The sequence below is a fragment of the Phyllopteryx taeniolatus genome, chromosome 14, assembly GCF_024500385.1.
Source record: "Phyllopteryx taeniolatus isolate TA_2022b chromosome 14, UOR_Ptae_1.2, whole genome shotgun sequence".
NCBI classification, from domain to species: Eukaryota; Metazoa; Chordata; class Actinopteri; order Syngnathiformes; family Syngnathidae; genus Phyllopteryx; species Phyllopteryx taeniolatus.
The window spans coordinates 16,041,584-16,062,726 of NC_084515.1; the positions used below are offsets into that span (position 1 = coordinate 16,041,584).

General features: G+C 42.2%; 1 protein-coding gene across 6 annotated transcripts in view; it reads left to right on the top strand.

Annotated features, from left to right (window-relative positions):
- The window catches only part of agap3 (ArfGAP with GTPase domain, ankyrin repeat and PH domain 3), a 137,525-nt gene that overhangs the window by 79,831 nt on the left and 36,551 nt on the right, over positions 1 to 21,143 (top strand). For 5 of the 6 annotated variants that reach the window (XM_061796555.1, XM_061796556.1, XM_061796552.1 and 2 more), the window contains 4 exons: positions 929 to 1,012; positions 6,718 to 6,822; positions 9,899 to 10,073; positions 18,044 to 18,193. In XM_061796555.1, the coding sequence (XP_061652539.1) occupies positions 929 to 1,012; positions 6,718 to 6,822; positions 9,899 to 10,073; positions 18,044 to 18,193 (514 nt within the window). The remainder of the gene's footprint in view (positions 1 to 928; positions 1,013 to 6,717; positions 6,823 to 9,898; positions 10,074 to 18,043; positions 18,194 to 21,143) is intronic. The other variant, XM_061796554.1, reaches the window with a different exon arrangement.

Genomic DNA, 21,143 nt, shown 5'->3' on the forward strand with positions numbered 1-21,143 from the left:
TATCTCGTATTGTATTTTATTCTATACACACAAAAAAAAGGAAAAGGAAGAACGTATATGAAATACTGCCTTTTATTGTCCATCCTATACTTTGTGGGGAACTGCAAATGTTTGGCTCTCAATCTGTTGAATATTTTGAAGTGAACTTTGTGACTTGCTTTGTATGGTGTCTGTATAAAAGCTCAAACAAGTCATCCTTACGGTCAAAACAAATAAAAATGTTAAGAGATATGAAAAAGTGACTTGAAGTCTCTTCATGGGCAACTGGACATTTTTCTTCATGTTCTGAGTGAAACCATACACATCTGTCCCTACTCATCTCTTTTTTTGTGTCGGGGTGGGAAGCCGTAATTTAATGTAACCATTCAAATGTGCTTTTTTCCCCCCCCCCACTTGTTTTGCAGGAAATATTTGACTTATTTGACATGTGGAAGCCGTTTAACTCCCTTTAAGAGTTTGCAGGTCGCAGGAAGCTGCTGATACTGATGTGAACTAATCCCCTCTCTCGTCTTTTTTTTTTTTTTAAGTTTTAATGTATTATTGACTGTGCTGCAATTGTGCATGATGCTCAAGCGGCAGCCGCTCCCACATCTGGGCTGGGAGTCAAAACGGCACAGGACCACCGAAAAGGGTTTCAGGGCTGAGTCATGACTCAATAATAAACATCATAATAAATATGTGGTCGTCCTCAGTGTTGAGATGTGTGTCGATTGTGGTCTTGCTTTTGCACGTTGGTGTTACTGCTCTTTGTCGCGCTGCTCTGCTTTTTTGTCTTTGAGCTTTTTTGTTTTGGACTTTTATGTTGCAACTCTCACACAAACAAAACACACGCACACACATTCATACATATGCAAACGCAACACAACCACATCATCATCATCATCATCATCATGGCGGCGGCTGATTGTATCTCTCGTTCTCCTTGCAGTCGCGGAAAGCCAGCGAGCAGTCAAAGAGCGTTGAGAGTAAGACAGACAGCATAGGCAGTGGAAGGGCCATTCCTATCAAACAGGTGAGCGCACATTACAGCCTCAGTTTCCCACAATGCACCGGGTGAGTACGCAACACTTTTTTGCGTTTGCCCGCGCAACACTTGCCGTCTTGTCATGTTTTAAAAGATGTCTAGTGTCCCTAAAATTGGGTGCACGTACACCATTTTTTGACAGCTTAAACACCATTTTTAAAAATTGGAGCGACAGCACTCGATGAGTTAAAAAAAAAAAAAAAAAAAAGCAATTCAGTTCTTTTACTTCATGAGGTTTAACTTTTATGATTGTCAGGCATTCTGCAAGCAGATCGCTCAGGATAATCTGTTAAAGTTGCCGTATCTGACAATTAGGCCTTTGCTAACTGATATGGAAATGATCCTCAAATTTGGATTTGGACTGTCTGTACCCTGATTAATGGAAGTAATTTAGTTTTAGCGAGTCCCAACAACATTAGCGTGCTACGAGAGATCGCCAGGTCTGCTGTAGGAAATTAACTAATTTCATCTAATTGGTCCCAAAATTATTTATTTAAAATGTGTCTTTGGTCATCTATCAATGCCAGCATTGTGTAGTGACAGGCAAAATAATTAAATGCTCATCCATTTGATGGCAGAAGGTCTTTGTGTTCAACTAATCAGGCCCAGATTTTATACTAAATTGAGAGGAGATTCTCAGATCATTATTTCAGTAGATGTACTTTGTGTGACATTTTTACGTGGTAGTGTGTCGTGAGAAGGTTTTTTTTTTTTTTAAATATATAAACTGTAAAATATGTGCAATGGCTGGATAAAGGTTGGGAAATAAGTTGTGCTTTTCAGTTGTTTCATCAGCCATGTGTTAATATGGCCACTAGATGGCAGCACTTCACAGTTTAAGTGGCAACTGTGAGTAGAGCACAAATTCCCAAGTGCTGCTGTTGGTCAGAATAATTGACATTCGATCACAAATTATTATCCTTCTGTTAATCAAGTCAGGATTATTGTTGCCCTGTGTGCATCATTTTGGAACTACAACTCAAACTTTGCATAACTATATATATATTGTGATGATGTCTAGTCTGTTATATTTGCTGATGGTCACGTGGCTGTTTTTACTTTGTGCCGCATCAAATATTACACGCGAGTGGGACTTTTGCATTCAATCTTGCCCATAGCACTAAATATTTATTTAATTTTGTTTGTATCATAAACATCCTATTCAATAGTCTGCCACTGGTGCATAATTTTGAACATAAATACCAATAAATAAATGATAGAAATGTTATTAAAAATTCACTTATCAGTTACATATTTGGTGTAAATCATTTCCAAAGTTTGTCTTTTAGGCAAACTATTACTGATTATGAATGCTCTTTTTTTTTATATATATATATATAACATGCTATTCAAAGGCGTTCAAAAGTGACATTGAATTCCTTTAATCCCAATAGTTGTTCAAGCCCTTTGCTTGACTGTGTGGACTCTTACATTTTATACAATGACAAACGGCCATTTGCACCGCCTCGATAAGCACGTCTTAAATGTCTGCCCTCTGTTTGCATCTCTTTTCGTGCCTTTTTAAAATAGATGGATGTAATTCCCTCACTCGTCTTACCGGTGAGCAGGAAGTTAAGCACTTGATAGTAAATCCCTTTCATTGTTGAGCAACACATTATGTGGAGCCTCCTTCCTACAGTCCAATTACCCTTAAAGTATCATGGCATCTTTTGACAAGATAAACCCCCTCCACTTTTTTCTTTATCTACAAAGGAGTTATTCAGTAGGTGGGGGCAGGCGGGGGTCTGGGAGGGGAAATAGTGTGACTAACAGATCTGCAGGCCAGTCAAATGGACAATCAAGAGGGGATCAAAGTGTCAATGTGAGCTTAATTACCACTCCCCCCCCCCCAACCTCCTTTAAATGGGGCCAAATTACGCACGGCAGGCCTAGACCCCCCCTCAACCCCTCCTAACTGTTTCTTCCCCCATCCCATCTATAAATATAGTTAGGAAGGATAACAATGGTCTCACTGCTGAGGAGGTGTCGACAGCTAACACACACACACACATGCACACGAACATGAGGTGGGCCCATCAGTGAGGAACTGTCACCATTAAGACGGGCACAAAATATTGAGATGGCAATGTCCTGGTTCAGTTTCTGTTATGATACAGCAGGGGTTCCCAGACTGTGACCGTTTCTTGTACTTTTTCTTGTTTTTGATGGCGCGCATGGGGAAGACGCGGTGTGCCAACTCTGTTGCGATACTGAAGGTGGTGCGTAGCGTAAAAAGGTTGAAAAACACTGCGCTAAAAATATTAATGAACAAGTACCACCGCTATCTGTACAAGAGAATCGGTGTGAAAACTGTTTTCGGGGGATTCTAAATCTGTGGCGTGCGTGAAAAATCTGTCTTTAAACGTCCTCTTTGCTTTTAAGCGCTATAAACAGGCCTTTGTTCCACTTTTTCTGTTTTTGAGGGCGTGTGCGGGGGGGGGGCGCCAACTGTTTTTAAAAAAAACGTTATTTGTTGTTTATTTGTTTATTAAGTCTGATTGAAAGACTGATACCGTATCGATGAGCGTATTGTGTTCTTTAAAGGCACAGGTATTAACAATTCTCTGCTTCATATCAGTGGATGAAAAATGTATTTTCCTTTCTTCCTAGACTTCATTTAAGTGTTGAAATAAAAAAAATAAAAAAAAAACAGTAAGTACTCAGTAAATGAGCTAGCCATCTTGTGCCGTGTGACCACGTATTCTTACGCCGCTGTGTAAACTATTTCATTGTGCACCATTTGTAACTTGTAAGCTGTATTGTAGATTTTTTTTTTTTTTTTTTTTTAATATATATTTACCTCTTTGATATCGATCATTACGCAACACTGTACGTGTATCACCAAACATCTTACTGTGAGGTACTGGGCGCTTTAGTCACCAGTGTTCCTGGTGCTCGGTTTCTATGTGATACACATACAGTACAACACACTCACAACCATTACTCCCACTTGTCGTTTGTCGGCAACCGGATGCGACACAAATGAAAAATTGTTCCGTGCGTTGTTAAAGATTTTCACATTATCACGGCGGTGTCTTCTATTGATCTGTTTCACGGCGCTGATGAATAATATGAAGAAGCGGTGCGCTCTGATTGCACGTATAGATTAGTGCACGCCCCAGTAAGATCATGAGATGAACAGCATATTTTGTTGTTGAACACGCGACGTGACGGCGCCCGGGGTGCCCGGCGGCGCTGGCATTTTGTTCACTGTGATTAGAGAGAGGTCTTCTAACTTGTTTACATTTATTTTATTGATGCCGATGAGAAAGGGAGGGGCGCGGGGGTGTCAGTGATTAGCTGAAGGACATCATCAAGTTTACCATAAAACCATCCATAAAAAAAAAAGTCATTATGTTAAAAGCACTTTTGAAATTGTCCTTAACAACTCGAACAAGGGAAAAGAGTTAGTTGAAAAAGAAAGTGAATTGTTTGTTATTTAAAATTCAGATTGCAGTGGAGCTTCTCTTAGTGAGAATTTGTCATTTTATTTACAAAAAGAAATGAACTGTAGTTAGTAAAAGTTACTGATTCTTTTATTTATTATTATTATTTTTTTTTAGAACCTGTTTTTTCTTTCATTCAAGTTAAGGAATTGGATGAAAAATATGCATAATAAGAAATTATGGCAATATATAGTGATTTTGTATAAACCTTAGTGTTTTAAGCATGCCATATTTTTGTGTTTATTTAAATACTATTATTTAAACTAGTTCTACGCAATTTTATTTTGTAGATGTTGCACAAAAAATGTTGGACCAACATTTAAAATTATTTGTAAAAAGCCTTCAAATGAATCAATATTAACTTTACTTAAAATTGAATTGTTTCAAATAACTACAATTAAGTTTAAATAAATTAAATGATCTATAAATCTGTGCTATTGTTATCATTATTAATAACAAATACATGCACAAAGTCACCAAATTATTGTGAGAACAAATAAATGGCGGAATGATCATATAACAAATGCAGATAAGTGCATCATACAATCACTGATGAAATGACATGCAGCAAAAAATATAGATATTTAAAAAAGAATTACACAATGATAGTTATATGATAAATGTGGTTTTTAAAGATAAAGTAGCTACACTTTGAAGGTGCCACTCGTGAATTCCACTATGCAGCTCGAGCGCGCACACAAGCACACACACAAGTGAGGGTCGGGATTAGGATGATTGTCGGCAAACAGCCTGGTGCCCAGGTCACCGACGGTCAACTTCCTGATGTGTTAATTAGGATTAAAGCCTGCAGTTTGGGCCTTGCAAGCAAACGCACCCCCTCCTCCTCTTCCTCTTCCTCCTCTCCACCACACACATGCACGCACGCACACACACTCACACACGAAACTTCAGAGGCCCAGTGACTGTAAAAGCACAAACATTGTCCATGTTTAATCCCCTAATTAAGCATGCCCCTCCTCACCATTTAAACCCAGAGAGCCTGGCGGGCCTCGCACTCAGCAGCGTTCGCTCGCCTCCAGCCGGGGAACTTGCTTTGTTTACCAGCGGATTCACTCGGTAGATAAGGAAATCTCCAAAAACCCCGCCCCACGGCCTCCACTCTGACCTCGGATGATAAAGTCCAGTAGGGAAAGAAGAAAAAGGCGCCACGTGGGCCTTTAAAGGGGGCGATCACACTCCCTAATCCCCCGGATTAGAAGGGTCTTCCAGAGTTCGCCGTGTTATGTGTATGAATGCAGGGAGGAGGTCTGAATGTGCCCCAAAGGAACATGAAGCTTCAGATGGTCACCACACTGAATCACTTGCATCATTAAAGATGGAGGGAATGTTGAGGGACTTTTACTGGTTAATGTTATAGGCGTCTCACTTTAATTCAAATACTCATTTTAGATTGAAGTTATAAAATTAAATTGAAATTGAAAATGATATTTGAAAGATTGTTTTAAAAACTAAATTACAATGAAAAAAAATATATTTGCGGATGTCTTGAATTTTCTTTTTTATCATTGAATTGTATGTATGTATATAAAGTTTGTCGTTAGGATACACCAGAAAGTGTAGAAATTGGTATTTCTGTATTAACAAACTTTGAGAAAACCTTTTATCCAGATTTGCATCCAAAATATTTTGCCCCACACCTCTGCAATGTTCCATAGAAATCGAGGAAGTCATTTTTGGTTGGCTGAAATAGCTTGAGCGTTTTCAATGCAACATATCGGCCATTTTTGTGGATTGTGTTTGACCTGCCACATATTGTGGAGGTAAAAAAAAAATCATTAGTTGAGATTAGGGTTGGTCAAATTTAAGTGAAAAAGTTCAAATATGTATGTAAAACATGTCATAATCTCTAATGTATTACCTAATTATAATATTGAATCAAATAAATCTATGTTTTTACAATACATCAATTAAACAATTATATAACAAGACAAATAAATGAAAAATGCATGAAGGCTGGAGTAATGTTGTGACTTGACCGTTTTCAGTACAGCATGTCAGCCATTTTTGCGGAGTATTTTCTGGAATTTCGTCACAAAAGCAGCGCAATGCTCGCTCTGCTCGGAAAACATCCAGTTCAGACATAAACTAGTGCTTAACATTTTGTACAATTCCCGGCGAGCTCTCGTCGCGCCGAGCACCGGGCGTAATCGCGACGCTAGCTGTTTTGATGGTGTTTAACGTCCGTTGATGGCTGCCGCTCACCGCGCGTGATGTCGTCTCTTCCAGGGAATCCTCCTGAAGAGAAGTGGCAAATCTCTCAACAAGGAGTGGAAGAAGAAGTACGTCACGCTGTGTGATAACGGCGTCCTCACTTATCACCCCAGCTTACACGTGAGTATCATCGCGCCCGCAAGCCCCTTCTCCTCCTCCCCCTTTTCCTTTTTCAATCGCCGTTTGGTCCGCTCCCTTCGTCCTGACGGCTGAGCGTCTCTCTCTCTCTCTCTCTCTCTCTCTCTCTCTCTCTCTCTTTCTATGCGATTACATTTACTACCGCTGCTGCATCAAAGTCGATTACAAACACGTAGCTAATGATTCGCTTGAGCTTGATTGCTATATAATGGCTGTTTAAGCCACTCTCGTGTCTCGGGCATTAGTGTTAAGCAAGAGGGCGTCCTGGCGGTCATCTCTTCCCTCCCGCGGCGCTCATTCCCGCCGATGGCTAATGGAGACACAGCCGTGCCTCGGCTCCACGCTGCCTTGTACTTGTAATGGCTCCCCCCGCATGGCAGCAGAGCCTGACCGGCCTTCCACATCCGTCTTTGTCACAGTCCCGCCAGGTCGTTCATACGGCTTAAACACTCGGCTGGCTGTCGGTGCCACGCCGAGGAAGGTCCGTCTTTATCTACGGCTCTTCCTTTGCCAGTCAGTATGTTTACGTGCACATTTTAAGTGAATACTGATTTTTTAAATGTGAGAGACCCCACACTTGTGTGCTAACTGCGCTGATAGTGTGTGGTGTACTTGCGATGACCAACACACTACACACGTACTGTAACTGTATCTCCACCAACAATCATTGAGTCCGCTGCTCCCCTAAACCAGATGTCTGTTGTTGTACCAAGATTCACCTGGGAGAGGCAGCGTGGTGCCACAAGGTATCCAGACTGCCGGAAAAAAACAAAGAATAGTAGTAGTAGAAAAAGCTAGGCTAAAAAAAAAAAAAAAAAAAAAACTAGGTTGCTTTGCCTGGTAACTAAAGTACATTTTGTTTGAAAACTGTGGTGAATGATTTGTGAGACACGTTAGACAAACACTCAACACAATCAGTTGCTCCTCTGTTTGCGTCCGGCCACAACGCAAGCATCCTAATTATCGATCCGTTTATCACGGAGTCTTTGGCTCGGCCCAACTTGCCGTTGACCACACATATGTGTTACGGCAGCGGTTCTCAAACCTTGTACACCAAGTACCACTTAAGTAATTACTTTGCTCTCCTTGTACCACTGTCATGACAACATTTAATTTACCAATTTCACGAGAGAAAAAAAGTCATGTGAATGAATACAATAAATATTACAGGACTCACGATAATCGTAAATGCTTGGTGAGCGGAATTCAAGAAAAAAGGGGGCCTGATAGAGATGGACGTGGTAATGCCATTGTTTTAAATTATTTGAATGTTTGCGCTTTTAGCCCTCAAAAACACTGTCGTCGTGTAAACAAACTTTTTGCCACAGTAGCTCGACTGGAACAACTTTGTTAATGCACGTTAGCTCATTTATGAGGAGTTCGCTTTGGCACAATTAAAGTCGGAATAGCAGCTATCGTAAGAGTTGGGTTTCTTTCGGACTTCTTTTACCTCTGCTGCCATGTAACTGTACTGACTCACTCAACCTTTTTTGGGTGCCACGGACCAGTTTCACGCAAAGCAACATTTTGACAGACTGGCATAGAAACAAATAAGAGATTAATAATACCACTCATCATTACGCTGATGGTAGTTGTTGTTGTCTCGCCTGATTTTCCAAATCAGACTCTAATCAATCAAATATTTTTGTATCAGTCTTTGCGTTCTGTTACCATGTTCCATAGACCGCTACACGGTCCGCACCAATGTGGTTGGGGACCGCAGCTTTCGAGCATCTGTTCAGACAAGATAAGAAATGAAAGCTATTAACGTCTTGTGTCTAACGAGATGGGTCAGCCTAGGAGCAAATGGAGTCTGTTGCATTTGCGAGCATCTTAATTTACAAGCTGAGCTGCGCTGTTACAGTGGTGTACGTAATTGACTGAACTTGCTATCTCTTGATCATGACAGCCATCACAGGTCAGTGGGCCGGTCTGTGAATGCGCGGCCTCGCGTAGGGAACCCGGAATGAGGTTTGCGTTAGTTCCGTAACAGCTCGTTCGGAGCCGCGGAGCGAGGAAGCGTGCGAGGGGGAGGAAGCGGGATGAGAGAGGCTGGGAAAAGGAGAGAGAGACGAACGAGGGAGTGAGCGGGATCCTTTAATTTCACAGCCAGCCAAGCCATCCACACAATCACCTTCTGTTAATTCTATCTGCTACATCAATTAAATTGTTTGTAGAAACTAATTGAATGTGGCTTAATCACACATCTTAATAGCTTTGCACGCTTCGATCTGGCTGTTAATTCCCGCAATAAAACGAAATGAGAGCGCTCACTGGGTAATTAGCAAGGAGGCTTGGGAAAGAAATGATTGCTTTATGACTTGGTAATAAAAGCTAGGAGCCGGTGGGGGGACGGAAAAGACGGCCGCCATCGCCTCACTCTGTTTTTGGTTTTTGTTTTTTGCTTTTTCATTCTGCTGAGCCCGATGATTTTTCACCCTGGCTTCCCACATTTGGGCTTAAAAACAAATTGAAAGAGAATGAGCGTCTGCTTTCATTATGAGGCTTTTTAAAGAGGCGGCGTGGGCACAGGGGATGATGTACTAGGTGTCCCAAAACATTTGACATCATTTCGCGGTCTAACAACACGGCCAATTTTGTTTGTTAAATTTAAGTTTGTTTTAGTTTACGTGAAGAATGACATTCATTGTCAGGGAAAAGACATTTTGTGTTATACTTGAACACAGTCGGTTTATTGTTTATAAACACAATTACCGCACTCACACAAGGACCAGCTGTTGGCGACAGCTCACACCCAGCAACTCACACGCAGACTTGCCACTCCAAATTTTAAATACGTTGCTGAAATTTTAAAACAAATGAACTTTTTTGTTTTTGTTTAACATGAAGCACTTTTAATTCCATTTGTCTCGGAGATGTAGTCACTTGGATATTCCTATGTCAAATGATGTCCCATTTTCTGGGACACACGGTATAACGGCTGTGACTAACGAGCAGCAATGGACTTTTAATTCGTTTTCACTCTCATCAATCCTCCATTTACGTTTTGGTCAATTGCTCGCCTCCATTGTGAGGAAAACTGTCTCTGTAACCGCAGGACTACATGCAGAATGTGCACGGGAAGGAGATTGACCTGCTGCGGACGACGGTCAAAGTACCCGGGAAACGACCCCCCAGGGCGGTGGCCGCCACTGTCGCCCCTACGGCCAGCCCCAAGACCAACGGGATGACCAAGGACCGCAGTACCCTGCAACTGGGCATTGGGAACACAGGTACCATTTTGTTACCTTGTCATTGGGACAGAGGCTTTATGGCCTTGTTTAGACTGTCAGCCCCAAATCTTCAGGTTTAGTTTTTTCCCATATCCATCTTCGTCTCGATTTGATGAAGTCAATGAACAGCGAAAATCTCATAAAAGATGGTTTGAGCGAGATGGATCCAAAACCACATGTGAAGATGGTTTGAAATCTGGTACAGATTGAACTAAACGTGTTGTTTTTATGTTTTCACGACTCCTACGTTCATGTCTGCACATGGCATCGCCAGCCTACATTGTTGCCATAGCAACTAATGAGACAGGTCAGTACAGAGCGCGATGTGTAGATGTAACCAATCCAATTTGACAGAGCAGACAGTTGAGCTTGAAGATACGATTCAATAAAAACAATTCTGATTTTCATGCAGTCTGAACAAGGCCAATGAGTGTCGGTGCACATGATCAAAAGATTACAAGTGATTATTTTTTTCAGCGAGGAACTGTGTTTTTTTTAGCTTAATGCATGTGTTCTTCAAAATTGAAAACCAATAACCTCTTTCAATCAGGGATCACGCAAAAGTGTCACGTCACAGCCACCGATTATCAGCCTGTGCTTTTCAATCGGAGCCCAGCGAAGTGGGTTATTGCCGCGGCTTCACCCGGCAACATGACATCCTGCAATCAGATCATTTCGTCCGTGACGATGTCAGCGTCAATAGTTGTCGAACTGTGACAGTTGCTTTCAGGGTGGGATGTGAATGTCGCGTGTTTTAAATTCCCCCCCCCCCCCCACAACTCCAGCTTTCCACTATTGCTACGACATGTGAAGTTGGAAAATGGCCCAGCCTCCTTCCTTCGTTGCCCAGATTCCATGCTGGTGCCTTTCAAACCGGCCTGGACCATCTGGGATAGGCTCCAGCAGCCCGCGACCCTCGTGAGGATAAGCGGTAAAAGAAAATGGATGGATAAAGTATAGCGTATGAGACAGTCAATTGCATGAGAAAGTCCAAACGACTGACTGCTGCTGTACATAACCAAAACATGGTCCTACGATACACAGACAGTATTGCAATACATCCTTTATCTTTATTACATAATCACGGTGTCCTTAGATCAAAATAAAGGCTTTAATTATGCCTAAAAAAAATTACTTTATCCTCAAATTACATTTCTCCAGAATTATTACAATGACATATTTTTTAATTTTAATACCGTTGGAGAAATTCAATGGAAGGATTAAGTATAATTTTTTTAAAGCCTTTCTTTTGATTTGGTGCTCAGAGGATTTAAAACTTTTTTTCTCCAATCGTGTCCAACCACCATACAGGAAAAATAAAAACTTCCATCAGTATTTAATTTTGAGTATAAAAATGGTCGATTTAGGTAGTCTTAAAGCTGCAATTGCTGGAAAATGTCTATAAAAATGTTTCGCAAAATCTCTTAAAATATTCTGATAATCTATTGAGCCCATGTTCGCTATAATAAATGAGAGGACCTAAATTTGATCAAATTAAGACTAAAAAGTCTTCCATTTAGCTTTCTTGAAGATCATACGCCCCTGACTCTGTCATTACTGTACTCGCTCTATGTTCGGGATTTGTCATTCATCGTAAAATGCGCGCATCCCGGCAGGTTAATTATGTGCTCTCCACATGTCCCACAAATGCAAATGTGCTGCCTCGTACGTAGTTAGCGTGGCACAATAAGACCTTAACGAGCGGCCACGACAAGCACGTTAATACTCCTTCATCAGCGATGCATTTAAAGAAGATGGCAGTGTAGCAAAGGGGGGGAAAAAAAGTAGTTTTTGTTGCGACGTGGCCTCAACCGATGTCCGAGTTATTTCTCTGCAGGGGTGAGGAGCTCAATGTAATCCAACGCATCATGGCAGAGGTTCAGGTTTTAAAAATAAAGCTCCCAGTGGCGAGCTGGCATGCTAAAACAGTGATTGGCCAAAGGGGCCACATTTAAGAGTAATTAATAATAATTAGCACGCCACCCCCCCGTTGAGGGAGGCAGGTGCTGGCTCGAGCCAAGTGGCCACGATTGGGGTTCAGAGCCAAAAAGCCGGGGACCCCTCGGCGCTGTCCTGGCAGGTCGCTGGCGCCGCCGAACGGGTCAATTAGTCAAAATGCAGAGAAGAGGAATGAGTTTGCTGAGCGGAAGACGTGCCGTCCCGGTCGATCCCACTTTGGAACAGGACAGACGAGATTTCTGTTGGGTATAACGGCACCAACCGGTTCCTATACGTCCCTCAAAGGTAAATTCCCCATGTTATCAGTCGCCATGCGCATCTGGGAACAATACGAGGGAGATTCGCCCTAATCTCCACTTAGTGAAAGAAAGGTTACAAATCACATCAGGTCTCTCTCCGGGTGGAGGACCCTCTTCTGATTATGCGATCAGTGTTTTGATTTCATTAGACATGCAATTGATGAGGGGAACAAAGGAGTAATTTGTCATTCAGGGCAACTAAATCACAAGCCTTGTCTTTGCATTTGGTAATTCATGCATCCCTCGCATCTAAGGACCTTTCTAATCATCGGCAGCAGAGGGATAGCGGTGGCGAGGCAAAGGAGGGGCTGCGCGGGGCGAGACGAGCAAGACGGGAAGATGAAGAGCAGTTTGCCAGGCGGACACCTTTAATCCCTCTGCCGCCTGCCGAGCAGAAGCTTTTTAGATATGATCTCTCCCGGTTAGTGTGGATCCACTGACAGATACCCGCCATCCAGGTATTAATAGGCCAAGTCACTTTTTAGTCAAGCGGTGCAAATACTCTCTCGACTTTCAAAAAGAAAGGTGTTCCTTCACAATTTCATTTCTTTGAATCCGAAAGAGGTTTGTTGCTGTTCAATTAAATGCATCCGTTTCCCTAATCTTTCTCTTTTTTTTAATCCAAATGAAAAGACAAATCATTCTGATCATGATCAATATATATTTTTTGCAGATAGAAACTAAAAACTCACAACTTTGGGATGTACTGAACTTCCTTCTCATTGGACAGCAACAACATTGGTATTACTTTTATATTACAGCAACATCATTTGTTTTCTCGTTTTTTTTCCCGACTCGTTCCACAAGGGACTTAGTGAAGTCACATTAATTATTATACAAAATGTAATTTGTAAATATGAATTTATTTAATGTATCATTCATGGTAACAGAGACAAACCTGATGACCAAAATACACAATAAAAAATATTAATTGCGATAGTCGATGACATAGTCATATGGAGCGGTCGGAGTGGGAGGACGTAGCTGGACGTCAGGATGATGATGATGATGATGATGATAGCGGTGTACTACACAGAGGCAGATGATGTGCTGCCCAGCCCCGCATTAGCATGAACGCGTCATTATGCCAATACTTGTACATAATGGCAAGCAACAACTCCACCGAGGGGTCGGGCCTCGTCACGGCTCATCAGCTCGCTGACGGTCCTGGCCCAAAGAGAGGCGAGGCGCTTCCCTCTTAATCCATCGCTTCTACTTATCGCCTCCCACCTCCCTCGCCCGGACTGCGGTAGAGAATATCTGGAGTTTTATCTTCATACAGAACCATTTTCTTGCTGAAGTGGTTCATTTCACATATGTGGACTGAAATCGTTAGTAATGGATTTAATAATGAGATACAATGTTTATTGGGATTTTCATTCTCGTTTTTGACATACTTGCGTAATTAAGCCTCCTATGTTTCCGGTCAAATTGACCCATTTGAAAAGCGTTTGTAAAACATGAAAAATATGTAATGAACAAAAGAAAATGACAAAAATGACGCCGGCACAAGGTGGGTGTATATATATATATATGTATATATTATATATATATAATATATATATATATATATAGAAATATATATAAAAATATAGAAATTTCGGATACAGAAGATGAGGACTTTGGATTTTGATGGATTTGTGGATCCAAGTGCTGCATTAATGTACACACAGCACCCCATATTGGAAAATTGCAGATTTATTAAAAAAGAAAAACTGAATTATCACACAGCCATAAGTATTCAGACCCTTTGCTCGGCACCCTTTTCAGCTAATACAGCCGTGAGTCTTTTTGGGAATGAAGTTTTTCACACTTGGATTTGGGGATCGTCTACCGTTCCTTCAGCTGGAAACTTTTCTTTAGGCAGCGTGTTCCTCTTAAAAATCACCGTAGGTGGCAGTTTCTGCCCATTACCATGGCAACCAAGCACAACAGTAAAAGGCGACTTCTCGTGCGTATCGCTACCGCGGTCGTCCCCTTCTTCTCTACAGTGTGGTTCACCGGGATGTCGAAAGTGAGCGGCACCTCGTCCGTGTTGGTGGTTGGGCTGGATGTGTTTGCCGGCAATCTTTTTACTGCAGCAGAAGCGGAAGATGGCCAGCTTTTCCTCGTAATCCGCCGGAAGTTGCCGCGCCACGGTAGTCCTTGCCCGTATGGATAGATGGCGCCGTTTCATAAAACGAAAGCACCAAGACGGATCTCCTTGAAAGTGTTCGATTTTCATTTCTTCTGCAAGCGTTATTGCCCTCAGTCGAATGGTGAGTGTAGAGACGCTTCTCCCGGCTGTTCTTTTGCTCGAGTTGCTCTTCCAACCTCGCCTTGTTTCCGCGGAAACTCTGCTTCGTCTTCTTGACTTGGCAAATCTCGTTTTCCTGCTTCCTCCACTTGCGAACCGTGGGTTCGTTGCTCTTGAATTCTCTTGCGGCTGCTCGATTCCCATGTTCCTCCGCGTAACTGATAGCTTGAAACTGTGCTTCGTAAGCGTGTCTCTTCGTAGGTGCCATTTTTGCACAATGCACATGCTCTATACCCACTGGGGGCGTGCCTTTAGCATTCTCTGTCACGCGCACCCTTCCCCCTTTACGTCCGCATGCTGTACTCAGTCACGTATGCCTTTCCTCTATATAAAGCAGCGTGTCGGGAGGAAATGCTCCCAGTCAGTCAAGCGCAGCGCTCATCAAAGACACACATAAGGCGCCCCGTCCATTTTGGAGAAAATGTAAGACTTTGAAGTGCGCTTTATGGTCGTGAAAATACGGTAATTGCAATTACTCACAGGTGCCAAATATACCACACCTAATACGACATTTTGCTTGGAGGTGGTATTCTCAACTTGTTGAGCTTCGATGAAAAGAGAGTTCAGCGCTGCACTAAATGTAAATGACCTTTGTTTTACGGAAAGTCCCATCAGGGTGACGTTTGAAACAAAGTTTGCCGTCAAGCGCACCAGTCGGAGTCTCCTCACTCATCTTTGCATTGGCGTAAGCATTGACCTGATCACTGACCTTATAGCAACCTGCCCCGCTTTCAGGTATCCATCCACGATTAAGGTAAAGGAGCGTGTGCGGTGTGTGGGATTAATCTACGTTAATACATGATTAATGTGATAATATTTTGGGATCCTTCATATGCATTTAATTTTGATTTGAATTTTGACAGCCCTTTTATATTTGTATATATATATATATATATATATATATATATATATATATATATATATATATATTGGCTTAGTACGTCACGTTCTAATTTCACAATGAATTTCTGTTTTTTAATTGAACAACTGAAATAGATTCTGCGATATTCCAATTTATTGAGATGCACCTGTAATTGAATCTGTTTTTGGAATCATGTTTACACTTGACCCTCACGATGCCTTCATTGACCTGCCGACAGTTGACAAAACTGTTGACGTGTTCATTAGCGTCCATATTGCCGGGCAACGCGCTAAGGCGCGCTGCTGGCTGGAGCTGTTAGCTCTTTTGGATGTCACAAGCTGATTATTATTTCTCCACTGTAATTACATTATCGTCCCCTTTATGCAGGAGTGGTCTGTGGGGACTAATGGGTACAGCCATGTATAATTCATTTATCATTAGCATCCAATTTGACAATTAGATGTGATTGTTGAATTTTAAATAGCAGGCGAAGCTCTTTTGTCGTTATCTGTTTTTCTTTAGCGGGAGTCAAAACTTTCTTTCAAGCAACAAATATGTCGTCATTTTACCTTTATTCAAATAGTGCGTGGAATAGTATCTACAGTGTTGTCTTCATGGTAACTCACAAGCATCGTGACGGTCTGTAATAATCGGTGGACCTATCGGGACAACTCGCAATTTGTATCGTAAGACAAGACACATCTTTAATGTTTCATGATTGTACTTGCATTTCACTCCTGTAGGGGGAGCCTTGAAGCGAAACAATCTTTCATGATGTTCCTTACTGGTGCTTTAATAGCATGAAAGGGACATGATATGGTTCAGAAATGATATTTTCAACCCAAAAATTGTCAAACTGACCCATTTTGAAGTTGTAGTTTTAATGAATAAATATGGATTCAAATTGTTAGTAATTGAGTAAATAACGAGACTTCTTTTATGTTACTTGTTTCAAACATACATCATTCATACTGCGTAAATCCAAGATGTTTATTGATTTTTCCTGATTTGGACACTTTTGGATAATTACACCTATCCCATGTCAAAGTGACCCAGGAACATTATAAAAGTACGTAATACATCTTTATTACTTATTGTTTTTTATATACTTAACTACGTACCTATTGCTGTCACCTATGTAGTGTTCATATGCTGCATTCCTATTCAAACAAAGTTTCCCATTTTTTTGCTTGCCAGTACCACTCGTCCTCTTCTGCTCTGATTTCCGCATGCTCATTTTCCTCTTCGCTCCTCAGCGTGATTCCCTCGCTCTCGCTCTCGCTCCCACTCGTGCTGCGATGGCACTCCCTCCCCCTCTGGGACCCCGAGATTAATATTCTTGGGCCCAACAAGATAATTACCGATACTAATTAGACATGATTATGTGAATTTGATACAGTTATTACTCGGGATAATGAGTAGGACATATTATCCTAACAAGCGCCCGTGCCGCTTAGTTTCCTGAGCGGCCCACACACACGCACGCTGTACATGTTCTGCTGTTGTCGCCTCAATCACTCAATCAGCTAATGTTTAATTATTGAATAAAAGGCGTTCCTTACGTGTACCTGGAACAAACAAAAAATCGAATATTTACTGAAGGTATATTGTTATTAGTTTTTAAATGATGCTCTGATTTAATTCCCCCCACATTTCCATGAACATTCAAATTTGGTGAATTGTTCAGGCCTTCCTCTTGGAGTTGGAAATAAAGAATAAGATTAAGGGATCTTATTGTTTTGACAATTGATAGCCTTTTTTGGGGGCCTCAACGATTCCGAAAATTCCAAAATTCCGATTGGAAGCAAGCATCCTAGACCAGTGATTCACGGGATACCCAAAAATGATTTAGTTCATACAAATAATACATCTTGCACCAAGTACTGCATCCACACCAGCGACATGTAGCGACGGGCAGAACAATTCAATGTTCTTCCTTTAGGTGTCAGGAGGTACAATAAACCATTGTATCCACATTTTGGGATATTTGTGTTTGCTGGTATGCCTTGGCTCAATAAAGGTTGAGAAAAACTGTCCTAGCCAGATTGGCGATGCTCGTAAACTGCCAAACTCTCATGTAGCCGGAGCACGGCGTCACGATTGGATGATCATTTCGAGGGTCCGTTCGTCGCTGTTTGCGGCTTTAATTATTTTTATGACTATTAATAAATGGTGAAGAAGTGTGAGTTTATGGTGATTCTGGATGTGCCCGCTAGCAGGAGGAAGGACCCCACATGGTGCCGCCGAGCCCATGAATTAGTAAAGAGACGCAAGGCGTCCGCGGCTTGCCTGATTGGAGGTTAGGAGGAGTGCGCCTGCTGACGCCAGCGCAGAGAGATGGATGTGGCAGTCAGAGGGATGGGGCGAGATAATTAGCCTTCGGAGTGTATCTTGTTAATTAAGGCCTAATTAGAGCAGCTTTCTGTGTGTGTGTGTGTGTGTGTGCGTGCGCGTGCACGTCCTCCTGCAAAAAAAAACCAACAAGTTTTAACTGGTTTCACTGGCTCACAAGTGCGGTTAACTGGTGATATTCTTGTCTTTGTCTTCTTGGCAGGCGCTCCGCACTCCAACAGCAGCACATCCCTGCAGACGGGCGCGTCCTTGTTTGGCGGCAGCAAGGACGGAATGCACCAGCGCTCCTTTTCCGTGTCTAGCGCCGACCAGTGGAACGACGCCATCAACACCAGTACGAGCAGCGCCGCCCGTAAGAAATGTTTGCCTCATGCTTCCGGGGTTCTCGGTTCAAATGTCAGCTCTGGCCTTCCTGTGTGGAGTTTGCGTGTTCACACCACGCTCGCGTTGGTTTTCTCCGGGTGGTCCGCCTTCCACATTAAAAAAGACAACATGCATGTTAGTTTCACTGGAAGCTCTAAATTGCCCATAAGTGTGAATGTGAATATGAATGCTCATTATGTGACCTGCATTGGTATTCGCTCACTCAAAGTCAGCTGGTATTGGCTCCGCAAAAAAATGGGGACAAGCGCCATAAAAAATGGGTGGCCGGATGGATAAGATAAGATGAGATAAAGACGGCTCAGGTTAAGTTAAAGTTAGATTGGGTTAGGTTAACAGAGATACATTAAGATAAAAGTGATGTTATGTAAGGTCGTTAGCATAAAATAATATACAAGGTCAGCTTAGTTTAGGATAAAATGCAATTAGATTCAGTTTATTTGAAGGTAAGTCTAAGATGAAACCAAGTCATGTTATCTAGCAGCAATATTAAGATTTAGGAATATAAAAATGAGAATTGCAATACAATAATGTAAGCTGTTAATGGATTTTAAGATTAATAATATAATGGAAATGAAGACATTGCAAATTTGAAGGTGTAATTTAATGGGGGGTATGCAACTTTTTCAAAATGTTAGCAAGATTTGAACCTAGCCTCATTTCAGTCCCCCGCCGCCTCGCGTCTGCACAAAGAAACGGCGTTAGCTCACTCAAAACCCCCCCAAAAAAACCAGCAAGACAGCGACTGGCCGACCGAGGCGCAGTTTGAGGCGGCCGGCCAAGCACGACGAGCCGCCGGAGGAACGAGGATGGGTCCGGCATCCCGCTCGCCTGCTGCGGCTGCCTCACTCTTGAGGGCACCGCGACCACCAACGTTACATGACAAGTTTACCGGTTTGATGTTACCTTTTTGGGAATGTACAATCAATTAAAAATCTAATGTGATCAACTTACCTGACAACCCGGTGAGAACGGCATCGTCACCGTTCATTCATACATTGGCGCCCGTGGTTTTCCAAGCCCTACAATATGCAGTCGTCCACTTATGGGACACCACTGTAGATAGATAGATAGATGTTTACCCTTGATTTGAAGTAGAGAGGTGTCCGATTGCTTTTTACGTTTTGTTGCTAACCGGCGTTAAATAAGACGGTCAAGAAACTACAGTATATTCTCCTTTGGCGCGAGGCTGCGTGTCCCCAGCCCCCCGCGAGTCTCGTGAGCAGGACGCTGTGCATGTGCAAATGATTGACAGACTATTTGGTCACGCCTCCCTGCCTAAACACCTGCTGATTGGCTATTCTTGTCCCACCATGCCCTGTTGTAAAATAATAATTCACATTCATTTAGAGGCATGAAATGAGGCCAAACGGGGATGATTTTTCAAGAGATCATTACAATAAAATTGCTCTCAGGTCATGGAGACAGTTTTTAACATATATGACGTGGTTTTGTTTTAAGTGTAAATCCATCCATCCATTTTCTGAGCCGCTTCTCCTCACGCGGGAGCCTATCCCAGCTGTCATCGGGCAGGAGGCGGGGTACACCCTGAACTGTTTGCCAGCCAATCGCAGGGCACATAGAAACAAACAACCATTTGCACTCACAATCATGCCTACGGGCAATTTAGAGTAAGTGTAAATTCCAGCTTTAAATTGGGTGAAATTGAAAAGTAGTGGGCGGCACGGTGAGCGACTGGTTAGCCTCACAGTTCTGAGGACAGGGGTTCAAATCCCAGTCTTCCCTGTGTGGAGTTTGCATGTTCTCCCCGCGTCTGCGTGGATTTTCTCCGGGCACTCCGGTTTCCTCCCACATCCCATAAACATGCATGGAAGGTTGCTTGAAGACTCTAAATTGCCCGTAGGTGTGAATGTGTGCGCGAATAGATGTTTGTTTCTATGTGCCCTGCGATTGGCCGGCGACCAGTTCAGGGTGTACCCCGCCTCTCGCCTGAAGATAGCTGGGATTGGCTCCAGCACGCCCGCGACCCTTGTGAGGATAAAGCGGTACAGAAAATGGATGGATGGATGAAAAGTCGTGGTGAGGTTAGGATAAAGTTAAAATAAGATCAACTGATTTGAATTGAGGTGTTATAATCAGTGTATTATTTTTGGAAAAAGCAGTTAGTCAAGTAAAATCATCTGGGTTTGTTATGTTGTTATTATACAGGGCGATTCAAAAAGAATCCGCCAAAATCAGCACACAATATTTCAAAAACGAAAAACAATAGAAAACTCCAGCTTGGACACATACGTTGTACATACCTTCAAGTTTTATTTTCATGTTTTACAAGTGCTCAATGTGGCCACCACCGGCAGCACGGACAACATCAAGCCGATATGAGAATTCTTCCCAAACGCGCCTCAGGGTGTCGCGGTCCAGCGTGTTGATTGCAGCTGTTATTGGAGCTTTCATGTCATCGATATTTGCTGGAAGTGGTGGAACATAAACTTTTGTCTTTAACATACCCCCACAAGAAAAAGTCGAAAAGCACGCTGCACTGTGACAATGGCATTTGTTCTCGCAAACTCAAGCACACAAAACGCTTTCTGCTGAGGAGTCGGCATTTTAAGTGTAAAAAAAAAAAAAAAAAAAAACGTAATTTTTTTTGACAATTGAACGCGTCAGAGGAGTACGTGACCACAGCGGTGAGGTTCACACCCAATCAAACTTGGAAAACTCTCCTATCAAATGACCACTGATTCAGTCCATTACAATGTTTTTAAACTTAATAAATGCGTAATGATTTTGACGTATTCTTTTTGAATCACCCTGTATTACTATTGCATCTGTATGTTCACATGGCAACAGACAAATATGAAACAAGTGACTTCAGGAGAAAAAGTCTGTAATCGTTCTCATTTATTCCCAGGGTGGTATATTAATGAGAATTTGGGCCACTTAAGTCGCTCATTTGGCTG